The sequence below is a fragment of the Aquila chrysaetos genome, chromosome 20 (assembly GCF_900496995.4).
Source record: "Aquila chrysaetos chrysaetos chromosome 20, bAquChr1.4, whole genome shotgun sequence".
NCBI classification, from domain to species: Eukaryota; Metazoa; Chordata; class Aves; order Accipitriformes; family Accipitridae; genus Aquila; species Aquila chrysaetos.
Genome location: NC_044023.1, coordinates 2,936,411 through 2,958,067, shown reverse-complemented (window position 1 = coordinate 2,958,067; position 21,657 = coordinate 2,936,411). Strand labels below are relative to the sequence as shown.

Sequence of the window (21,657 nt, the reverse complement as noted above, 5' to 3'; positions counted from 1 at the left end):
GGAGTCATGTTTCAGAAATGAAAGAATTGTTCAATTTCCAGAGTTCTGACAAAAAAAAAAAAAAAACAACAAAAAAAACTAACAGTTAAAAAACAGACTTCTGGTAAAAGCCAGCTAATTCTCTGTGTGACACAGAAACCTGTCTATCCAGCAGAAACTAACCTGAACCAAAGTTGAATTTTTGTAAGTATCCCTGTCAAAAACCAGCTCTCTAGCCTATATGCAAGCATTGCTCTATACCCAGATCTCATAAGGGAAAACAAGTGTCTAGCAAAGTACAAGTACACAAACTTAACTTCCTCTGGATAGATCTGATTTAAACACTGTGGAAACAGTTTCATAAGTATCCTACTGATTACAAAATCTTAACTGTTAGATTCAAAGAGAGACAAGCCAAAAGCACTTTTACAAGCACTCAAGATATTTTTATCTACCATAATTTCAAATACTGGTTTAATATCTTACTCAGTCCTTTTATTTATCAGTTACTGCTTCCACTCAACATTCCCCTAGCCTGTCATCTCACCTACATTGGCAGCAAAGAAACATTCTGAAAAACAGTAAAGACACAGAATGTAAAATCATAAAGGTACAATGTCTGAAAGACAAGTTACTAAACACTGATCCACTAGTAAGTTTTTTTTATGCCACACTTGAAGAACACAACACCCATTAGTGTAACGAAACAGCACATTACTTTCCCTCTCCTTTTCAAGCTTTTGCAAATTCCATGCGCATATGGAGTACTCTCAGCTTTGCAAACACCCGCTAATGTTTTTTGGAAGACTACAGAGAAATTAAAGCTTTTGAAAATGAACAGTTAAGTGATTTCATGAATTTATACAGCACCTTCCAAGCATCAGGGAAAGCACGTGGGGGGAAAAAAAACTGAAGTTGCTTGTTTGAAACTTAAGTAAACAGGCAGTAGAGAAACCGGCACCAGAGACTAACTGCAGACTGAACAATGAGACATTTATTCAGTCCCACGAAAGTTATTATTCACAGTGGGGTATGTCAGGAAAGATTTGAAATAAAGAGAAGAACTTTACATAGGATTTTTAAAAAAGGGGCAATAGCGAAGGGAGAGAAGAGGAAGAGAAACATGGGAAGATTATGTTTGAGGCAGTAACCTCCATTATGGAGATAAGATGGCTTTCATCTAGAACGGATCTTAACTAGTACCTGAAGTAACAAGTTAGATGACAGAAACAAGGAAAAAGCTGGGTGGTGAGAACAAAAGGCCTGTACAAAAGACATGCTGCGCAGATAAGAAAAATCAGAAGAATTCAGACACAGTTTGGACACAAAGATCTAAAGAGAGGTCACAGTCATAAAGATACTCGGATAACAGGTCTGACTGACAAACAGAATAGTGGCACAGCCAACAGCCATTGCAAACATGTTAATAAGAAACATCTGAAAGCAGACACTAGTAAGAGGTGTCTCTTAAACCTGTTGAGGGTGAACTGTAGATAGACATCTACATGATGCCAAGGAGAGAGAAAGGCTGAACCTTTGAATGATGTAGAGAAAATTCTGGTACTTGCATTTCCCTTGTCTGGTGAAATTACAGAGATAAGGTTGGAGGGAGAAGAAGTGCATTAATAAACAAAGACCATTATAACCACAAAAAAGTAAGAGAAGAATAAGACACTTGAGAAACAATCACAAGTGAGGACTAAAGTGAAGTAAGTGTAGATAAACCCCAAGTATAGGGAAAACAAGATTAATCAAAGAGCAGGGTCGAATAGATCAAAAGCAGCTCACATCTAGGAAGACACAGGCACAGCACTTCCAGTCAAATTCATAACCAGAAAGTACCTAGAGAAAGAGACTCCGGCTGATTTCAGTGGAAGAAGGCTAAACCGAAGAGGAAATCCAGACAGAACTTATCAGCACAATCAATAAGTCTACAGAGGAAAGGAAGATAAAGCAGCAGTTTGATGCAAACTACGTCAACATCTTTTATTTTTTAAGATAGGAGAGAGTAAAGCATATTTGTACTGTCAATGAGAATAATGATAAGCACATTGTATTCAATATGTGTTCTCAATAGCCACAATACATTTAAATTTCTTCAACTGCACTTAAATCAGAGCTTCTACTTGTGGATACATAAATCCTGTGTTGAGATACCCATGCAAAACGTTAACCCTAAGTGCTCAGAGTTTAGATTGTGATTACCATGTAGCACTGATGAGCCTTCTGCATTTACAACTGACAGTCTTCAGAGTGAGTTCAGGCTACTTGGCCAAAATCATCGAAATACCACTTTTTTTTTTTTTTTAAATGTATTTTTTCAGCACTTTCGAGGTTTTTTTTACCATGCTTGTTTTGCATGTGGAAAATGTGTCTGAACAGGCAAGTCTTCAAACAGAAACAACTTAACAATTTAACTTATCACACAGAAAATTATAAGCTTAAAGCAAAGCTTTGGCATTTTACCTTGTGCGTTTTGCTTTCTTTTTGCGTAAATCCTCCTTAACAAGGTAACATTCTAAAAAGAAAGCTATAAGCAATGGTATTTGAATTAAAAGCTAACAAACGTAAGAAATTAAAGGTGGAAAAGTCTAACCTGACCATGTCTTGTATCTACAAGATCGCTCAAGTCCATTCTACGTGTTATACATTCTGCTGCAAACATATTATGAAACGTCTAACCACAGTAAAAATAACTGAACCGAAACTACCTTTTATAATAGAAAACTTTCAAATGTATCTGAAAGTAAACACATTAACCACCTCAGTGTCTCCATATTGTTTTAGTTATCAAAGCTACATATATTTAAACAAGAACCTCCTGATGCTTCATAACGTGAATGCGCTTCTTCAGTTAACATGCCCCAAAGGTCTGTACCAATGATTTTCTATCCTGGTTGAGTTACTAGCCATATTTTATACTACCAGACCGTCAGATCTACCCCTTTCAGCACCACTTCTGGGTGCTCATCACTTAGGCACTGGCCTAATTCCTACTCTAAGGTGGGTGTAAAAGCCACGTGGTAGCATTCATCTCACCGAGCTGTTGCTGGGCAGGGATAAGGAAGGCTAGCGACACAGCACCCTGCACCGCAACACCCTGTCCCCATTCCCCACAACGCGCGTTGCAGATGCTGGCGATTCAGCAACAACTGTGTCAGCCCGGTAGTTTCCTTCAAAAAACAATGCAAATGCACGGCGTAGACGCACCCGAATTCTACCAAGAGCCTAATGGGCCAGATCTGTGCTTTATTTGCGACTGAAAGTAGTTCTCGTAACTGTACGCAAAAAGCCTCACAGCCAGATCCCAGGTATCAAGGTTATAACTGGCATATCAACGAGAAGAGAAAGAGATGTAGGAAATTTAAGCAAAACACGCTCTACATCAGAAATACCCTCACAAGTAGGCAGATAGGAAAATACAAGTAAAGGCCAGGAAGTTTGGAGAAGAGCCCTAAAAAAAGTTTATGTATTATTAAGGCAGGAGAGGCAGATTGCTACCAGGCTTTTTACAGTTCTGGATCTAAGGGTTCTTAATATCGCTGCCTGCAAAGAGAATTTCACTCAGGTTTCACAACCTACAGTTTGTTCCTTTATGAGGAATGCTCCTTAAACAACTCCCTCTTCTGAAGTTAAAAAAAATCTAATCAGATAATTTACCCTGCAGAAGTTGTCCTGGAGCTCTTGGTCAGTCAGCCCTCTTTGGTTTAATTAGAAAACGTCTATTATTTCTTGTTTCTGATAATCCTGAAGCACCAACGGAGTAAAAGGGAAGTGAGCTGGCTTCGTGGTTTCTCAAGTGTCAGTGGAAACGGTTGTTAAATTCCCATTCATCACACTTTCAGAAAAAGGGTGAACTGGTGTCACGTGCAGTCAGCTCGACTCAGAAAATTAATTACTTCTGATTACATCTGGGAAACATAAAGCCAGCTCGACTGAACAGACTGCCACTGCACTGCTAAAGGTTCAAATTTTAAAAAATCCCTACAAATGGAATATACTAGATGCAGAGTCAAAAGCCTTAGCCGCGCCCTTCGGGCTCATCCCAGAAGATTTCACCCCAGGAGCCCCTGTCGTGACGAAGTTCCAGGGGTCTCCCCCGTGAGAAACGGACACCCCGTCGAGGCCGCGGTGTCAGACGGCAGCGTCCGAACGCGCCCGGCCGGGCCCGGCGGCTCCGAAACACCCCCGCGGGCAGGCGCTCGCGGCGGGACCGTCTCCTCACGGCTCCCCTCCGCCGCAGCCTGCGCGGCAGCCCGGGCCGCGGCGGCTCCCGCCGCACCGACGCCCTCCGGCTCGCCCGGGAAACGACCTGCCCGCGCTCCCCTCCGCCGGGAGAGCGGGGCCCGGGCGGGCCGCGGACCCGGGCACCGGCGGGAAGACGCGGGAGAGCTCGGGAAGCCCCGCGGCGGCGGCGGCGGCCGCTCGGTTCCTCCCCGCTCCGCGGCCGGGGCTGAGGGGGCTCCCCGCCTGCCGCAGCTCCCTCGGGGCGACAGCGGGGCCGCTCGCCTCGGCTCCGCCGCCCGCTCCCGCGGCCGGCCCGGGGAAAGTCCCGGGCGGCTGCCCCGTCCCCGTCCCGTCCCGTCAGGGCGGCGGCGTCCCGCCTGTCAGCGCCTCCGATGGCGGGCGGCCGCTCCCCTCAGCGCCCCGCCGCCGGCGGCAAGGCAGCGGGGAGCGAGGGAACGCGCTCCTGCGGGCTGAGCGCCCGGCCCCCGCCCGGGGCCCGCCGCAGCCCGCGGGGGCACCTGTCCCCTTCCTCCCGCCGCCGACTCTCCGCCCGGCGCCCCGGCCCAGGCCGGCCCGGGCCGGGCTCCGCTCGGCGGCCAGACCGCGGGGCCGCCCCAGCTCCCCGCTCCCGGGGCGCGCTCGCTCGCTCACTCACTCACTCACTCACCAGCGTGCTCCCGGGCGAGCGGCGGCCGAGGGCGGAGCGGGCAGGGGAGCGGGCCGGGGGCGGAGGGCTGCGTGCTTACTCCCGGGCCGGGCCCGGGGCGGCGAGCCCGGGAGCGGAGCGGAGCAGGCGCGGCGAGCCCCGGCGCCGCTGGCCCCGGCGCCGCTCGCTGCACGGGCCCGGGGAGGAATCCCAGGAATGATGGAATTCTCCTCCTAGCAGGTGGGGAGAGCGGGGCGGCCCCATTGGCTGGGCCCGGCTATGAGGTCAGCATAATTAGGGTAATGAGGCGCTGACATCATATCCTCGCAGGTAGGGAGAGAGCGGCGCAGGCCGCGAGGAGGAAGCGAGAGCCGCGCCGAGCCAGGCCCCGCCCCCGCCCGCCCGGCCCCGCCCCCGCCGCGCACAAAGCGGCGCGGCCGGAGCGGGGGTGTCCGCGCAGGGAGGCCGGGGGGGGGTCCCCGTGCCGGCCGGGGGGGGGGAATCACCGTGCCGGCCGGGGGATAAGCGAGAGCGGCGAGGGGAGCGTGCGGGAGAAGGCGGGCAGCGGTGCAGGAAAAAAGACAGCGAGAAACCGGCGCTGGCAGTGCCCGCCGAGGGACGCGAAAGCCGGCAGTAAGGAAGAAGGCTGGCGTTCGGGGCCCGAGGGGCTCTCATCCGTACTTTAAAAAGCTTTTCTAGACCTAAACTTTCGCTTAAGAACAAAGCAAAGCGATTTTTAAAAGCGGAAACACACCGCATGCGTTTCAAATTAAAGCGCACCGTCACTCGGCACCTGAGAAACTGCATTAATAGCCACACACACAGCCAAAACCCGCACAAATGCCAAAAAGCGAGCTTTTCAGATTCTAGGGTAGCGTACTACAAATAGGTTGGAGGATGAGGGAGCTTACGTCCGCATGTTCAGTGCAAGTCGAAGATCCTAGGTCTGAACGGATGAAGCATTTTGTTTCCTGTTTACTGCTGGTACTCCTGAAGCGAATATTCTTACAGAATGAATCCCTTCTTGCATTTGATATGACTCATGCAGCCGTCTGAGGAAATTGCCGAAAGCCAGACTTGTGTGAAACTAAAGCTGAGCTATCACGCCAGTCAACAAAGCGCTCTCCCGCGCTTCCATTGGCAGAGTACGAGCTCCCAGCTACAGTTACAAAACATGTGAAAGTTTGCTAGTACGCAGGATGACCCAGTCCCTCAAAACCAGATTACTGCGACAAGCAAAGAACCCATCTGCTCCAGCAATCCCAGTGCCTCCCTGCCACTTGAATACCAGCACGTCCTCGGTCATTCCCATTGCTCTGCAGCAGCCTTCGTTCCAGGTTTGACATTTTCAAGACTCAAGAAACGGAGGAGCACGTCTCGCTAGAACGCTTTGCCCGTTTGGAGTAATTTCATGAAATTAAACTGTCAGACAGCTTGTACATATGAAAGAACCACTTCTCTGAAGCTGAGCTAAGACTTTACCAATGTACTCTGAAGAACTCGGCAATGCTGTTTTCTGCAGCCGGCATTTTAGCTTGCATAAATTAATTAGAGAGCAGGAGGAAGAAGGGGAAAGCAGTGTACTTGTGTGCTGTTGTCCACATTGAACATCAGTCATCTTCTGGAGAATCAGGTCCCATAATGCTCCATTTTACCTTTACAAATGCTGCAGGGAGCCGAGGTTGCTTCAGGCAGCTCTTGGAATCCATCGCAAAGGGAAAGAAAGGGACAACAAATCAACCTGAGCCCCACCACAAAAAAACCTTAGGATTGCAGATTTGTGGTGGAACCTGAAAAGAGCACAGGCCAACAGAAATACAAAGTGTCTTGGGACAATTCTGTTCATGGTATTTGTCCTGTTCAGCTCCTCCTCCTCTCAATGTGACAGACATATACGCTAATATAATAAATGCAGAAGCATATAGTGGCAGCACAACTGTCTGAGCTTTCTCAAAGAAAAAAAGTACCAAGACACAGCAAGGTTTATTTTAGATCCTGAAACTGGGATTTATGTATGAAAGAGTGGAGGGAGCGCAGCTCCCACATTTACCCAGAGGTGCAGCCAAAGCAGCAGCCCAGCCAAGTGGTGTGGGAGGCTGCATGGAAGGGAACGGTCAGGGATGAACCCACACACCCTGCATTTTGATTCCTTGAAAGATTCAGAGTCCATGAAGGGTCTGTGCTGTCCAGTTCCAATTTAAAAAAAAAAAAAAACAAAACACCAAAAAAAACCCCAAAAAACAACACCCCAAACAAGCTATCAAAATCATGCAAGAATAACCGATACTGATATATTTTCATATCCTTGCAAGGACAGGTCATGAGATCTCAAGGCCATCAAAAGCTAGCCAAAAATGCATTCCAAACACTAAATGAAATCCAGATTTAGACTCAACACACTCAGTATATCTAATAGAAATATTTCAGTTGCTAAAAAACTGAAAGGCATATAGTCTAATAACAACCATAACCATTATTTTATACATTTCTTAAACTCTTCATCTGTGACACTTACAACAATATATGGTAATATTTATGTTTTTTAAAAGTTGATATTTTATTAATAGACTACTGGAAAATATTTTCATTACCAGCAAGCAAAACAGGAGTTTGCTGATCTAATATTTGGAAAAATGGCAGTCCAAATAGTAATGTAAAAATTATTTGAGGAAAAAAATAAAAATACCTGACAAGAAAAATACTATGACATACGGAAAACAAAACGAAATCTGAAACAGACATTGGTACATATCATGAGAATGGATTGCTGCACACTAATTACAAACCTTTTTAATATGTATCTTCCAGAAAAAAGTATGCCACTCCTGTTTACAACTGCTGGAGGGGAAGAGGTTGGAAGGGTTTCTTTAAACAAAGAGATAGAGCTCCTGGGACAAGGAGGAGCTTGAAAAAGGAGAGGTCAAAACAGCTTTTGATCCTTTGGATATGCTATTACAGCTCCCAGCAAAAGTTTTAGAACAGGATATTTATTAAACATCTAAAGAGTCTGAGGGAACACCAGCTTTCTGGGAATGATGACCCTGTGCATTCCCCTACAAACACTGCTAGTACAGACAGACTTCCCCACTAAAATTAGGTGTCAACGCTTGTTAAAACAAACAAACAAACAAACAAAAAAAGAATTAAATGCAAGTTGTCAAATGTTGGAAATCTTTGAAAACAAATGTTAACAGTTAACACACCATAAGAAAATGTTGTTGAAGCTGCTGAACTCAACACATTTTAATGCTTAGCCAAGTTGTTCAAAAGGCAAATTCACAAATTAGTAAAGCAAAAACAATCTTGTTTGATGAACCGTATTTTGGTTTGCTTGGGTGTTAAAATTTGTTTTCCATTTTGCACATACTTTATAACTGAATGATATCAAAGGCTCTTTGCTAACTCAAGATACCAGCAAAAACATACTTTGTTGAAACACAAAACCTGACCGAGACAGTTGAGGGTTTGTACCTGAACCAAAACAGAAGCAGTGCTTCAGCCCAAACTCAAGCACCCAGGCAGAGCACCCAAGGTATGATTCAAATCCTGGGACAGACTCCAGTTGCCACTCCTGTTTCAAATATATAGTAATCACTGAAAAATTAGTGACGTTCTCCATACAATATAGGCAATGCAACAGAAGAAGCTTTAACCACTGCCATGAAGGAGCCAGGATTCTGAATGACTGTGCATCTCGGCTGTAGCAGTATCAGCAGCATCTCCTAACTTTTCCGCTGTGCAGGATGCCTGTCAAGCAAAGATTTGCTACCCTGAATTGGTGTAACAGCCCATGTCCCCTGGGCCCACTGAACACGTTGCAGAACAACGTGTTTGCACAGTTTCACAGAAAGACACCAATATTTCACGAGCAACAAAAGTTGCTAGGTCATTTCTGGGTACATTTTGAGAAATTTCTTTGAACAGTGACCACTGTTGCACAACTTGTTTTAAGATTTTTTTAATTATTTTTTTATTTTTTATTTTTTATTTTAAATATAGCAGAGGGAAAGGACCCGAAAGCAGGGGGGGAGGTGTTGTATCAAGTGCAGTTGCAGCCTACAGGGAGATCTAATGGCGTAGTTCTGCAGACCCTACTCAACCATTAATCTTGTAATTATTATTGAAATTAAGCCTGACATCTGTTCCATGACAAACTAAGAAAATAAAACATTTCCACTATAATAACAGTTGGTTAAAAATGCCTTGGGCAAGTATCTCCCTACATGTGGGCCACAGCAGGGATATGCCTTACTATTGTGAAAGACTTCAGTCTTAACTAGACATGGATACTCAATGTGGAAAGGGACTCAAACCTGTTTTGTTAAACTATTTTCAAGTGATTTCAGCTTGTAAGACTAGCGGCAGGGGGCACACGTATTTTTGATTGAAGCAACACACAACAAGTGTAAAGCTACAAAGATGGTTCGTTTTTCTTTAGGTGCCCATCTAGGGAAGTAATTTGCCAGCTGGCATTCACTGCATGCGAAAGAGGAATTTAATCGGAGTTCTTCCAATTTCTTACTGCAACCTCACTTTTGTTTTTCAAACAGCAGCAATCCAGATACTTCTGTTACAACAGACAGGAACGCATGAAGTTACCTTAAGTCTGAAGAGAAGCCCAAGATATACTAACCTCTGCACAAAGATGATTAAGTTCGTGCCAAAAGCAAACACTTTTTCCAAAGCTATCACAAAACACCATTATTTGTCACAGGCTTAATAAGGTAAGTCATTGCTTCACAACAGCTGTCAGTACGATTACAATGCATGCCTCCATCTATCCACACCATCTTTTAATAAAATAGGTTAATTTTACACCAAATGACAGCAGCTTTTAAAATTGTATCTCAAAATACATTTTATCACAAACAAATTGCGTAGCCTCACAAGCAAACATCTTTTCTTCAATGTTAACACTGCTAAACTCTGAATCTACAACTCTTCCCTGCAAAAATCTAGATTCATTTGCACTGCACCTCAAAGCTACCTTATATAAAAACACACCAATTCAAAACACTGTAGCACACAAGATTTTAAAAGACACTTTAAATTTTTTTGAAGATTGTTTATTATTTCATTAGACCATAATGTGTTAAATTGCAGTAATTCCAGACAGACAAGTTGATCCAAACTATAAGTTGATGGAGATGGTTATTTATTACCTGCTTCAAGACAAAGCTTGCCCTCTTCGTAATTGTCTGCCCCATCATCCAAAGGAAGATTAAAAGAGACAGTATAATTTCAGTTGGAGCAGGGTCATAACAGCAGCATAATCTTCAAGCAAACAATGAGATACTTTCAGACTCAAACAGAAATATGAATACCACTAACTCTGTTCTTTCAGAACATTTAACCACAGGTACTTTTTACTTGCTTTGTTCTAGAGAAGAGGAAGATTCCACCCTATGGAGGTTCCCATAAGATGAAGACAGACAAGATAGCTGAGCAAAAAAAAAAAAAAAAAAAAAAAAAAAAAAGGCATGTCAGATTAGCAAATTAAAAGCACCCTTTGGCCATAACCCACTGGGTTTAATTTGTTAAAGTTTTGTTAAACACCAATAAAATGACCACAACTGGTTCACAGCAAAACTCTGAATAGCAAACTCAGTGTAAAAGAAAGGTCAGTATAATCAGTGATACACAGATGTAGGTAAATATTCAGAGTAATCTATTTATACACTTCTTTTCTGATTCTGCCCTTTGTCCTGTGCAGTAAACACATACATGTAATAGATTTAACTCCTTAGGAGATTTGTATCCTAACTTTTACATAGGACAAGAGAAACTTTAGTGCAACTGGGATCATTAAAATCCTGAACAGATCAAAGTTCTTGATTAGATGAGAAATTATTTTAAGAGTTTACATTCTAACTCATTGTAAGCTACATCATTCATTGTAAGCTACATCATTCACATACATTTCAAGGCTGTAAGAAAAGGTTGTTTAGTCACCAGAATTTCTTCTAAACCAAAGACACCAGCAGTAGGTCACTGGACAAATGTGACACGCCTGCCTAAAGGAACTGGGCACCAAAGGACTGTGTAAAGCCCTTCTGAATATCCCCACCTATCAGCTCAAAGATGCACTGGGGAATCACACTGGAAGAATCAAGCTAGCAATTTCTAGACTAAGGTCAGTTATCTCACCGGAACAAGTGGGCTTTCTCCTCAGGTTTCCAGATGTGCCCTTACCACTGTGATTTCAGAATGGCTTGCAGGAGGCTACAGGCGACCCCAGCACACAGCCTTGCTGCCTGCAGTCCCTGGGTTCATCGGGGACGGGAACAGGGCTGGAAGGCACCACACGGGCAGCTGCGCTAACACAAGTGGAACATCAGACAGCCATCAGATCGTTTTAGTCATGAACTCAGAAGGGCAGAAGGGGTTGGGGTTCTGGGTTTTTTTGTGTTGTTTTTAATACAAATAACACAATCATTTTCAATTTTATATTGGGAAGAGAATCCTGCTGAAATTAGTCACAAATAAACTAGACAAGGAACAGAGAAGATACATTCTTTAAATAAAAGTAAAGCAGAAGAAAACAGATGCTTTGCTTTAACAGCATCTATGCAAGTACAACCTTTAAATATAATCCACTTAATTTTGTAAGAAGTTAAAGCACAGTGATGTAGTTTCATCATCTACTGTTGTCTGTACAAACTCACTTTCCAACTGTCAAACTGCTACTGACTCACTCTTCTACTTGGCAATTTTCTAATCCAAGGATGCAGGGTCAGAGTTAGCCGTGAGTGTGCAGAATGTGCACAATCTCATCATCTAGGATGTAAGCCCCAATACCAGACTTGGGAGACAATTAAAAAAAAAAAAAAAAAAGAAAGAAAGAAAACAAGAGACTGGCTAGATTTTATTGAAAATAATTTGGTTTTAAAAAGCCTTGCCCCAGACTGTAAAGCCGAAGCACTATGACTAAGACAGCATCATGAGACAGACATTGGCAGGCTGCTTTGTATCAGCTCTTCCCCCTCTCCTGCACCACTTCTTGAAGCATTCTAAGAAGCTACTAACTTCTTGGATCTCACTATTGTCTTGTACAGGGAGTGAGCCAGACATTTCATCACTGCATAGGAGCAAGACAACTTGAGGATAGCAACATTAAAAGAAAAAACCAAAACCACAACCCGCGCCCCCCCCCAAAAAAAACCCACAAGCCAACCACTGAATGCCCCCTTCTCATGCTTCACTACTGATTTTAAAATAGGAGGTCTGGAGAAACTTTGGCAGGAGGCAGAGATTAAAAAAAATAATCCACTGTGTGGGAAAACAACCTTTCAAATTTACCAAGTATACCATAAAGCTAGATAGATTCCATGTAAAAGAAGTAATACAAATTAATTCAATAAAGCCAAAATGAAATATCTAACTAAGCTATTTACTTAGCTTGGTTAATTGAGTAGGGGAGGTATCTTAAACATCAGGCTCAAGTCTTTCAAAGAAGGTCTTACGGTACAACAAAGGCAAGTGAAGGAACCAAAAGACAGATGGTTATGACTTTTTTTTTTTTTTTTTTAAAGACAGTCCCTTATGGTTGCAAACTCCTAAGAATCACATTCTATTCAAATTTAAAACCAGGAAGAATCCTCTATAGCCATTACACTTGCATGAAGTTTCAGTCAGATCAGAATATCGGTCTTTGCAGCTGCATGACCTCCATTTTCTCAGGAAAAAAAAAAAAAAAAAAGTGCATAACTGTCAAAATAGCCATCCACCATTAATGAAAAGGTTTTGGCAGAACACTGGATTCTGAAGGCAAAAATGCCACGTAAGTTCTTAGACTAAAGATGTAACTGAAACATTTGGAGTTCTCACGAATAATTTCAGAGTGTATAGTCTGAAGCTTCCTGTTCATGTACGAAAACTTAATCCATTTGTTAACGTTTCTGATTTAACAAGTCTGAGTAAGAGATTAAAACATGCAAGAGTAAAATGATTACAGCCTCTCCCTAAAGTAGTCATTAAGTTCAGGATCAGTTAGCAACTGTGCTGTAGATTTTTATCTAGAAAAACAGGTAAATAAGGTCACTGCAAAATTTTATGAAACCACAGTATCAAAAGTGACAGAGCAGCTGTTCACTCAAACAAAAAATATACCAGAAAATATCTATACAAAGGTAATGCCTCTTCTTCCTGCAGTAGGTAACACAAAGACAATTCATTTTCTACACATTCAGAATATATGGCCAGCAGAAGTGAATTTGAAAATGAAGAATGCTTTGTCCTCTGTCAACACCTTACCCATGAAAAACTATCAGACACACAGTGACCTGACATTCTGACCTTCAAAGCATATTTCAATTTCAATTCTATTTTTAAATTAATTGCTGGGAAAAGGCATGAGTCACAACCCTGCTTGGATCCCCCTCCACTGGACACTCACCAAGTGCTATGTTTATTCTAAAGTTTCCCAAGTTGGAACAGGCTCTAGCATTACCTCCTCATTCAATTTAAAGAACATGGACCTTACAGTTCAGTTCCCTAAGCCACCCAGGAATACTGGCTTCTATATCCCTCTGTATCTTCCCAATTTGCCAAAGATGTTTGTTGCAAAAATCAGGAAGCTATGGACTATAAAGTCCAGCTCTCTAATAGAAAGGAATCACACTTGTTTAGCTCTATGCTACCTAGAGGCACCTTGTTTATAAGGTTGCAGCTGTTACTCTCCATCTGTTAGTCAAATTCACTGACACTGAAGGTCAACCAAATCTAAAGAGAAACCTCGCTGAAGCACAGGTGAGAAATACAGTCTCTGCAGTTGGAACAAAGTCAGGTGCATTCAATATAGCTGGTATTTGAACAGTCATATAGCCAGCCACCTGGAGGAACTCAATACTCAAATACTTGGAAAAACGGGAAATGAGCAAGTGATAAAGAACACATCTTACACATGTTGATGGAGGAAGTCGGCATCCTGTGTGGTACAGTTTTATGCACTCCTCAAACCTTGAAGTCTAGGACCAGCCAAACACCATACTGCTAGCCAAATGGATTGCTCACAACGGTAGGCAAGTTAATAAAGGGACACAATACTGAGATTAAGGACTGTAAAGAGAAGTGGAAACCAGAATCTACAGTTATGTGTCCAGTCAAATTTTGATTTCCCATTCATCCTGTCATCTAGTTTATTCCCTCTGAAGCATGAGATAGAGTTACATACCTCACTGGCACTGTCGATCTCAGAGCCAGCTAGGCCCATGGTGCTGACTCACCTACAGAAATCCTTAATAGTTTGATTGGGTCCAGGCTCTTCATTACAAAGAAGTCTTTTAAGACATCAGGGAGTAAATCATCTGCCTGGTTGCCTTTAAAGAAAGCACTGTTACACAGGAAAAAAGGGGATGGAGCATGAAACAATATCCATGGTGGAACAGCCAAACCAGAACAGAGGGATGTCTGAAGAACAGAACGAAAGACTTGAGAATTAAGTCAAGAAGAGAAACAATAAAGCAGTATGGAAATGGAGCAGGAAGGTATAAACAGGAAAGTTACAAATGGAATGAAAAGCTAAAGTGACTATTTTTCATGAAAGAACAAACACACCTCATTACGACAAAGAGTTAGTAACATATTCCCATGTACTAACTTCCCATGCAACAATCACTAGTTATTTTAGTGGATTACAGCTGTATGACCATAAGAAATCATTTCCACATACTGTTGAGGAACTTCAAAGGCAGCTAACAAGTCTGAAATCAATCTCTCTTCTCTTAAAAGTTTTACATAGCAAAACGTTGTAACAACTGCATAAAGTATTTTATATTAACAATAGAGAGGAGCTCAGACTGTAAGCTGCTCTAGGCTATGATTCATTCATGGCTCTCTGCCAAAAAAATAAATACATTCAAGACCAATGGCCTCAAGGGGAAAGGTAGGCCACTTTTTAAAAAAGTAGAAAGATAAATGATTTACAGAACAGAATACAGTTTAAGATTTCAGCCTATATGGATGATGAGGAAGGACTTTCTTACGTCTCAGAGATTTACTGCACAGACTTGAATACTGGCAATGTATCAACAGATGGAGTAAACTAGGAACTATTAAACTGGGATTTGTGAAACTCTCTCCAAAGAGCAAGAAATGACCCATTATATTGCTATACACAAAGAAAGTTCATAAAGCCAAATCGAGATATGCAATGGGTATTTCAGCCACGCAAGACAAACATGGCCAGTTCAGATTACAGGCACCCTCTGCAGTAAAGTAACACCTGTAAAGGGAAAGACCAATCCACTGGCAGCATGACAAACAGTTTAAAGGTTGGGAGCGTTTGACGCCATACAGCATCTGCTGCACATAAAAATGTTTAATTAGCTGCTAAACAGCAAGCAGTACATTCCTATTTTTGCTGTGAGAACATTATTTCTTGAATAAATGCCCTTGCTTAGCTAGCAAGGTTCAGAATGAAGATAGCTGCTTCGCTACAGCTGAGGCCAACTCATTCTCACACATCAGATTGACTTGTAATTGACTTTTAATGTTTCGAACCACCATTTCAGCAGCAAGCACCTTCTGAAACACCAAAACCACTTTTAAATATGTCTTACTTTAATATTCAAAACATTATCTTTAACTGTATTGCTAATGGCTTTTAAAAGAAAGGTGCTCTTTTAAATGCTTCCCTAGAGTTACAACTGCATTTCATCATTTGAAGAATTCTAGATTTAACTGCCGTTTATACCCAAACCTAGCAGTAGTGAGGAACTGCAGAGAAGGAGAAACACTGAGCCTCTTACAATGCAAGATATCCTCATAGGATATTCTATTTAAAGTTCTAGCACACACACATCTCCAAGGTACCCTCTTCTCAATAAAAGGGAAAACAGCCACAACTTCAAGGTAACAAATAAAAACCATGAAAGGGAATGAGCTGTTAGAATCCAGCCTTCACTTATGCTGCAGCCATACCCCAGGAGGGGTTCGGCAGTGTCCAGCTGTACTAAGACATCACAGAGGTTTTTTTACATTTTCTTTTTACTTCTGTAGATTCAAGCAGCCCAAGCTATATGTTGCCATTAGTCTCAAAAAGGAATTACATACCTATTCAACAATGGTAGTCATGTATGCATTTTAAGTCAAGCATGTGATTAAATGCTTTGCTAGTAAGAATTCTCAACCAGATGTTGGGCAATCTTATGACACATGATCTCTCTCAACCAGTGCTTGAAGCAGTTACAATTTATGAGCCAGTGGTTTCACATCCTGTGGTGCTGTTATTTAACCAGGTTTTAAAAGCCCCATCCTCACCTTTTCGTGTAAAAAACAAAACACCCCCCAAAAAGGCACAGGTTGGTCAGGATGGTTTTGTTCAATGATATTAATTCCCAGTATGGCTCATGATGTAAAACTTCACTTAACTGCACTATTACAGGAGGAAGGAATGAGCTCCTTAAAAGGTAAGAGTGTCTGGTTTTGCCACTGCCTACTATTTTTTTTTATTTGGTCATATTGCTTATTCTGTGGATAAGTTTTTGCTCCATCTGTGCACCACAGATGTCCTTTTTTTTTTTTTTTTTTCCTTTCAGCTTATACATTTCTATACAGCACCTAGGAAAGCCTGCATCCTTGAGGGAATTATGGGAATTAAAAAAATGCAATAGTTACATTTTCATTTAAAGACATAAAGAGGAGATAAATGAGGCAAAATTTGGAATAACATTGTAGTTGTTAGCCTTAATTATCTGGTAATGTATTCAGTACAAGGAATAGATTTCTAACAATCCAGTGTGCAGCAACCGGCATCTTTTAAAAACATAAACACAACTATAGTTTTCTGCTTACATTATTCATTTCCTAAAAGTTGACTACAGCAACAGAATTCAGACACACACAGAGAAAAATACAATTTCACTAAAAGTGATCTCGTTGACTTTGTCGAGGACAAATCCTCACCAGTGTTAAGCATCCTCTCCTTTAGGACTTAAGGCTTACTTAGACCCTTTCCCATACAGCCTTAAAAGAAAGTAAAACACAACTACAAAAGAAAGCCCTGAACATATAAAATTCAGTTACATTAAAAATAAATAAATAAATAATTCTGCTAACTATTCATGCAGAGGGTTATTTTTGAAACTGTCCTGTTTCCCACAGGGACTCAATATATTATGTGCTTTCAATTTCAGTTTCCAAATTTTTTTTTGTATCCTAAGACTTTCACAGATGAGGACTTTGAATAATACAATGAGCCCTACTAAAAATTTGCTAACACCAAATTGCTGGTGTAAGAATCAGTCTTTTGTCCATGCTCCTGCCCATATGCAGTTTCTGCTACAGTGTACTTCATTTGGAATAAAAAATAAAAGCTGTTACCTCATTAGATGACTAAAGCAGGCAGTTTGGCCAGCACTGCACTTCTTACCTGGTAACTATTTCATTCAGAAGGTCATGATTCCATCCTGAATCTTTTCACGTGCTGTTCATTTGTCCGAAAGCTTTGTATCTGTTGGGGTCTGTTTCTACCACTGGGATCAGTATTCTCTGTTCTTAAGAATTTTCCACCAAGCATACCTAAGTAAGTCAACATCTGATTTCAGATTTCTTTTTACTAGAGCTCATGCTGAAACGTAAAAAATTGTATGGCTATTTCAAGTCTTCACTACATATGAAGTTAATTTTAAGGTAGATAGGGTATATTTTGTATAAAAGACTTCTAGATTATCCAGAAAGGAACCTCTTCCTGCAAACAAAAAAATCCAGCCAAAACCCAAGGTTAACTTAATTTAAGCAGTGACTTAAATTCCCGAGCTCCGTTTCTTATAATATAAACTTTTCAGATTCGGGACTTTGGCCTCTTACTAATAGGCACAGAGAATGCTAGTACCATACATGCAAACATTGTTTAGTTGAAGTCACTTCTTTTGTAGAATATGCCACCATAAAAAGGGTAGTTGGCCTCCTAATACCAGAAAAGGGACATTTGAGGGGATTTGTCTTGCTAATGCAGAGTGTTAGGAATCTGCCTATGAACTTAGAAAGTTCCTATTTCACAGTAATATTTTTCAAGAAAATTTAAAAAAAAAAAAAAAAAAAAAAGGACACATTTCTTTCCTGAGTCTGGATTCAGATTTGCCACTTTAAACACAAATATTTTAAAATAATCAGTATTTAAAAGTTCCCCTGTGATTAAAGTAAGCCTCAATGAGTCATATTACATACAATAACGTATTTTCTGTCTTCTTTCTTAAATTTACGCTTTGAACTGCTCCCTGGAAACAATTAGCAGCCAATTTCATTCCAATAACATTTTTTAAGTGAGATCACTAAATTAAATGTAGCTTGAGAGATGGCCCTCCTGATCACATAATACACAAGAAAAAGATACATGCTAATCAGGAAAGATAACTTTTATTTCCATTTACCTTTAAATTATTTTTATCATGAACACTCTCACAAAGAAAATTGAAGTGTTCTCTCAATTTATTTCTATTAAGAAAAACATCCAAAATTAGCAAACCCACCTGACTCAGTACAAAAAATATTCTATTTACAACAGATACTCCAAATTTATTGCATCACACATGAATACTGCCAGAAATGTCCATTTTTTAATGGCATGATTAATGTAACATGTTATGTACAAGTCCATTTTTCTTTAGTTTAGCTAATTTAATTAAGCAAGGGAGAACAAGTTTTATCTTTGTGGACAGTATTTTCAGGAAAAAAATAATAATCAAAGAATCAAACAATAGGTACTTTTGTTCATAAAATTCCCAACTTTAAAGCACTTGGACAGAATCTTCTGCCAAACAACACCCATTTCATAAATCTGCACAAGTAGGTCCTGAAGGTCAGTGAAAGTATGACTTTCCTTCCCACTATGACACTTCTGACAATGCTTACGCATCAGATGGGCAGTTGTTATCTCAGTCTCATAAAAGGAACATAAAATTTTTATGAAAGGACTCGATACCTTACAAGCTTCTCATTTCAAACACTCTTTTCCCACACTGAAAGTCATTGTCAAAGTTTTTGGATTCAGAATGTCACACATCTGAGAAAAAATTTACTTTTCCTGAAGCCTACCCTGCAGAAGCACCCTGTAAGCATCCTCAGAAGAATTCTAAGGATGAACTTGTAAGTGCAGAAATAATGTGTTTTGAGAGGACAGTTTCATATCTACTTAAAACTTAACGCACTCACCAGTTCCATAAGTCCCTGACAGAACTAAAATTGGGACAGTGAATATTTTGAAAGAGACTGAGGGTATTTTGAAAAATAAAGCTAGCAATACATAGAAAATGAGTGGCTTTGGTTTTTAATTCATATATAAGATAAATCCTTTTTACTTAGGATTTCTGAAAATCCAAGCTATAGCATACAGGAAAATTCATTTTGGTATTTACAGAGTATAATTCCTTTGCTCTATTACCATCGAACCTTCCCCTGCTAACAAAAGGTCCTATTTTAGTAGTAAAATTGGGCATGTAAATTATTAGAACAGACTTCTTAAATGCCCTTTAATCTCCTCAAGTAGGCAAAGCAATGTCTGCAAAATATTTTGAGAAAAAGTACCATTTATTTACCCATACACAGTATGTCAAGACTCAAGATGTCTTCCTTAACCATCCCTTTGTCATTTTATATAATTTCTTCATACTGTAAGTTACAGATTTCTTTGCCCCTAAAAAACAAGAGAGACAAAACCCAGAAAACATCAACATTTAGGAAGGCTAACTCAAATACTAGGTTCTTACTACATGAAGTAAAGTATTTCCCTGGAAGAATGACAGCCTAATCCATCAGGCAGACACACAAATAACCTTCCTGTCACATTCATAACACAGTAAATAGTGACACAAATAAATATTTTTAATGGTATCAAAGCATGCAGACTAGAATAGGTTCATTCTGAAGGTCTGACAATGTTGCATACAAGCACATTGCATAGACAATGACCAAGGTATAGCAAATGTAGAGATTCATGACAAAAGTCTTAACTAGTACAGAGGGAAACAACTAATTTACATCATTGTTCCTAAATGCTAAATATAGGAAGGCTTTTAAACCATCTGGGTCTACTGCAGACCCTCACCAAACCAATATATTATGCTTTTCAAGCCCCTTCTGATAAGGGGGAAGGAGGGAGAGAGGGGTGAACCAGGACAAAAGAACAGTCTGCTCAAGCAAGACCGGCAAACTCTGCATGACTGGAAGACAACAAACTTTAAACTTCCAAATCCTACTTTACCAGTTTCTTCCACTAATCAGACTGTAGTTGGCCTTGCTTGATGCTATACATCAGGCACCTGGTTGCTTTGTTGTAGACCAATTCTACACAGTTAGAATTGAGAAGCATCACGCTGATGCCCATCTTGATTAAACATAATCAAACACGGCACACCACCAGCAGCTTGCCAGGACAAACAAACTCAGAGCATTGCTATGCAAAGCCTTGTGAATTAAAAATGAAAACAGAAAATTGTTTTTTCATAGGAAATGTGCTGCTGACTGCTGAGGTAGAAATCTGTTCTGGTTTCAACAAGTTGTAAAGTACATTGTAACCTCCTTGAATATTTTGTTATTGCCTCATCCTAACTAATGGCAGCTACCATTTCATAACTGAGAAAATAGCACATCTGCAAGAGAATAAAACTGCTCGACTTGCATAATGAAATGACATCTGTGTCCTTAGGTAAAAAAAAGATAATACTGAAGTTATGATGGGTATGGAAAAACAGATTAATAAGGCATATACCCAGGTGAACTGAAAGAAGCAAAAATAACAAGATGATGACAAACAGCTGTAATTTGGCAACACTGCCAATATCAGAAATATAGCATGGACACCAGTGTGAATACCCTGTCACAGGGATATTGTTTGGACCAATTTTGCTTCAGAGTAACCTGCCTGTCACTTGTTTATAATAAACCTCATATGAAGCCAGAATAGCTGTCATACTCTAGCATCATCCTGCAGTAGCCCACAAGCAGTGAACTTTGGTAAATACCATACCTTTATGCTAGGCCTACAATGAAGGAAGGCATTTCTCAATTTTCATAAAGATACAAAAGGATTTTGCAGCAGTCATTTCCTCCAAGCTTTTACAAGTTTTAGATACGAAGGGATTGAGGATGACTCCCACACAATTTGTAAAGTGTACCTTTAGAGTTAAACACTTTCTGAAGTTCTACCAGAGATAAGCCTTCTCTTACAGACTTAGAGCAAAAAAAAGATGAAGGTGTTTTTTTTTTTTTTTTTTTTTTGCTGGGTTTAGTCATCTAGTATTTGGAAACTTAAAAACAAAATATTGTCAGTCTTGGCATTTCAGCAGGGTTCTGAGATCCTAGCTAGTAGAGCTACTTATTTTTCCTCCTTCCAGCTTTTTTTGATTAAAAAAACACCCCAAACCAAAAAAATAAAACAACATAAAACACAGAGTGACTTTTCAAATTACAACACGGTCTAATCACACCCTTACAAATTCAAAACTGAAAAGGCAAGTTTTTAATGCTGCACAAAAAGCCTTGATTTTGACACTCACATGCACAGATTAAAAAGTATGGTACGTTATACTTAATACTATCTTTGTTATGTTTATTTAATAGAACACTGTTTACCTGACAACACTGACTAAAAGTACACAGAAGCAATTTAGCCAAAAGTCATACAGTATAACACACCAGAACACAAGGAAAGATCTTCTGGAATAAACAAGCAACTAAGACCCACGTTTAGCCATCTACTGCATTGGACTTTTTTTTTTTTTTTTTTGGGGGGGGGGGGGAGGTATTACCAAATATGGTAATATTTGATTTTGAAAAGACCTTAAAAAGCAATCAAATGAAGATAAAAT

The 21,657-nt window shown here is 40.6% G+C and overlaps 1 protein-coding gene across 12 annotated transcripts in view; it reads right to left on the bottom strand.

Moving 5' to 3' along the window:
- TAMM41 (TAM41 mitochondrial translocator assembly and maintenance homolog) overlaps window positions 1–21,657 on the bottom strand; it is a 105,424-nt gene that overhangs the window by 62,252 nt on the left and 21,515 nt on the right. For 2 of the 12 annotated variants that reach the window (XM_029996109.2, XM_029996117.1), the window contains exon 8: window positions 10,300–11,164. The exons of 1 other annotated variant lie outside the window; for it this stretch is intronic. In XM_029996109.2, coding sequence (XP_029851969.1) covers window positions 11,055–11,164 — 110 coding nt within the window. In that variant the 3' untranslated portion in view covers window positions 10,300–11,054. 9 more of the 12 variants (XR_005930997.1, XR_005930998.1, XR_003920759.2 and 6 more) reach the window with 9 other exon arrangements.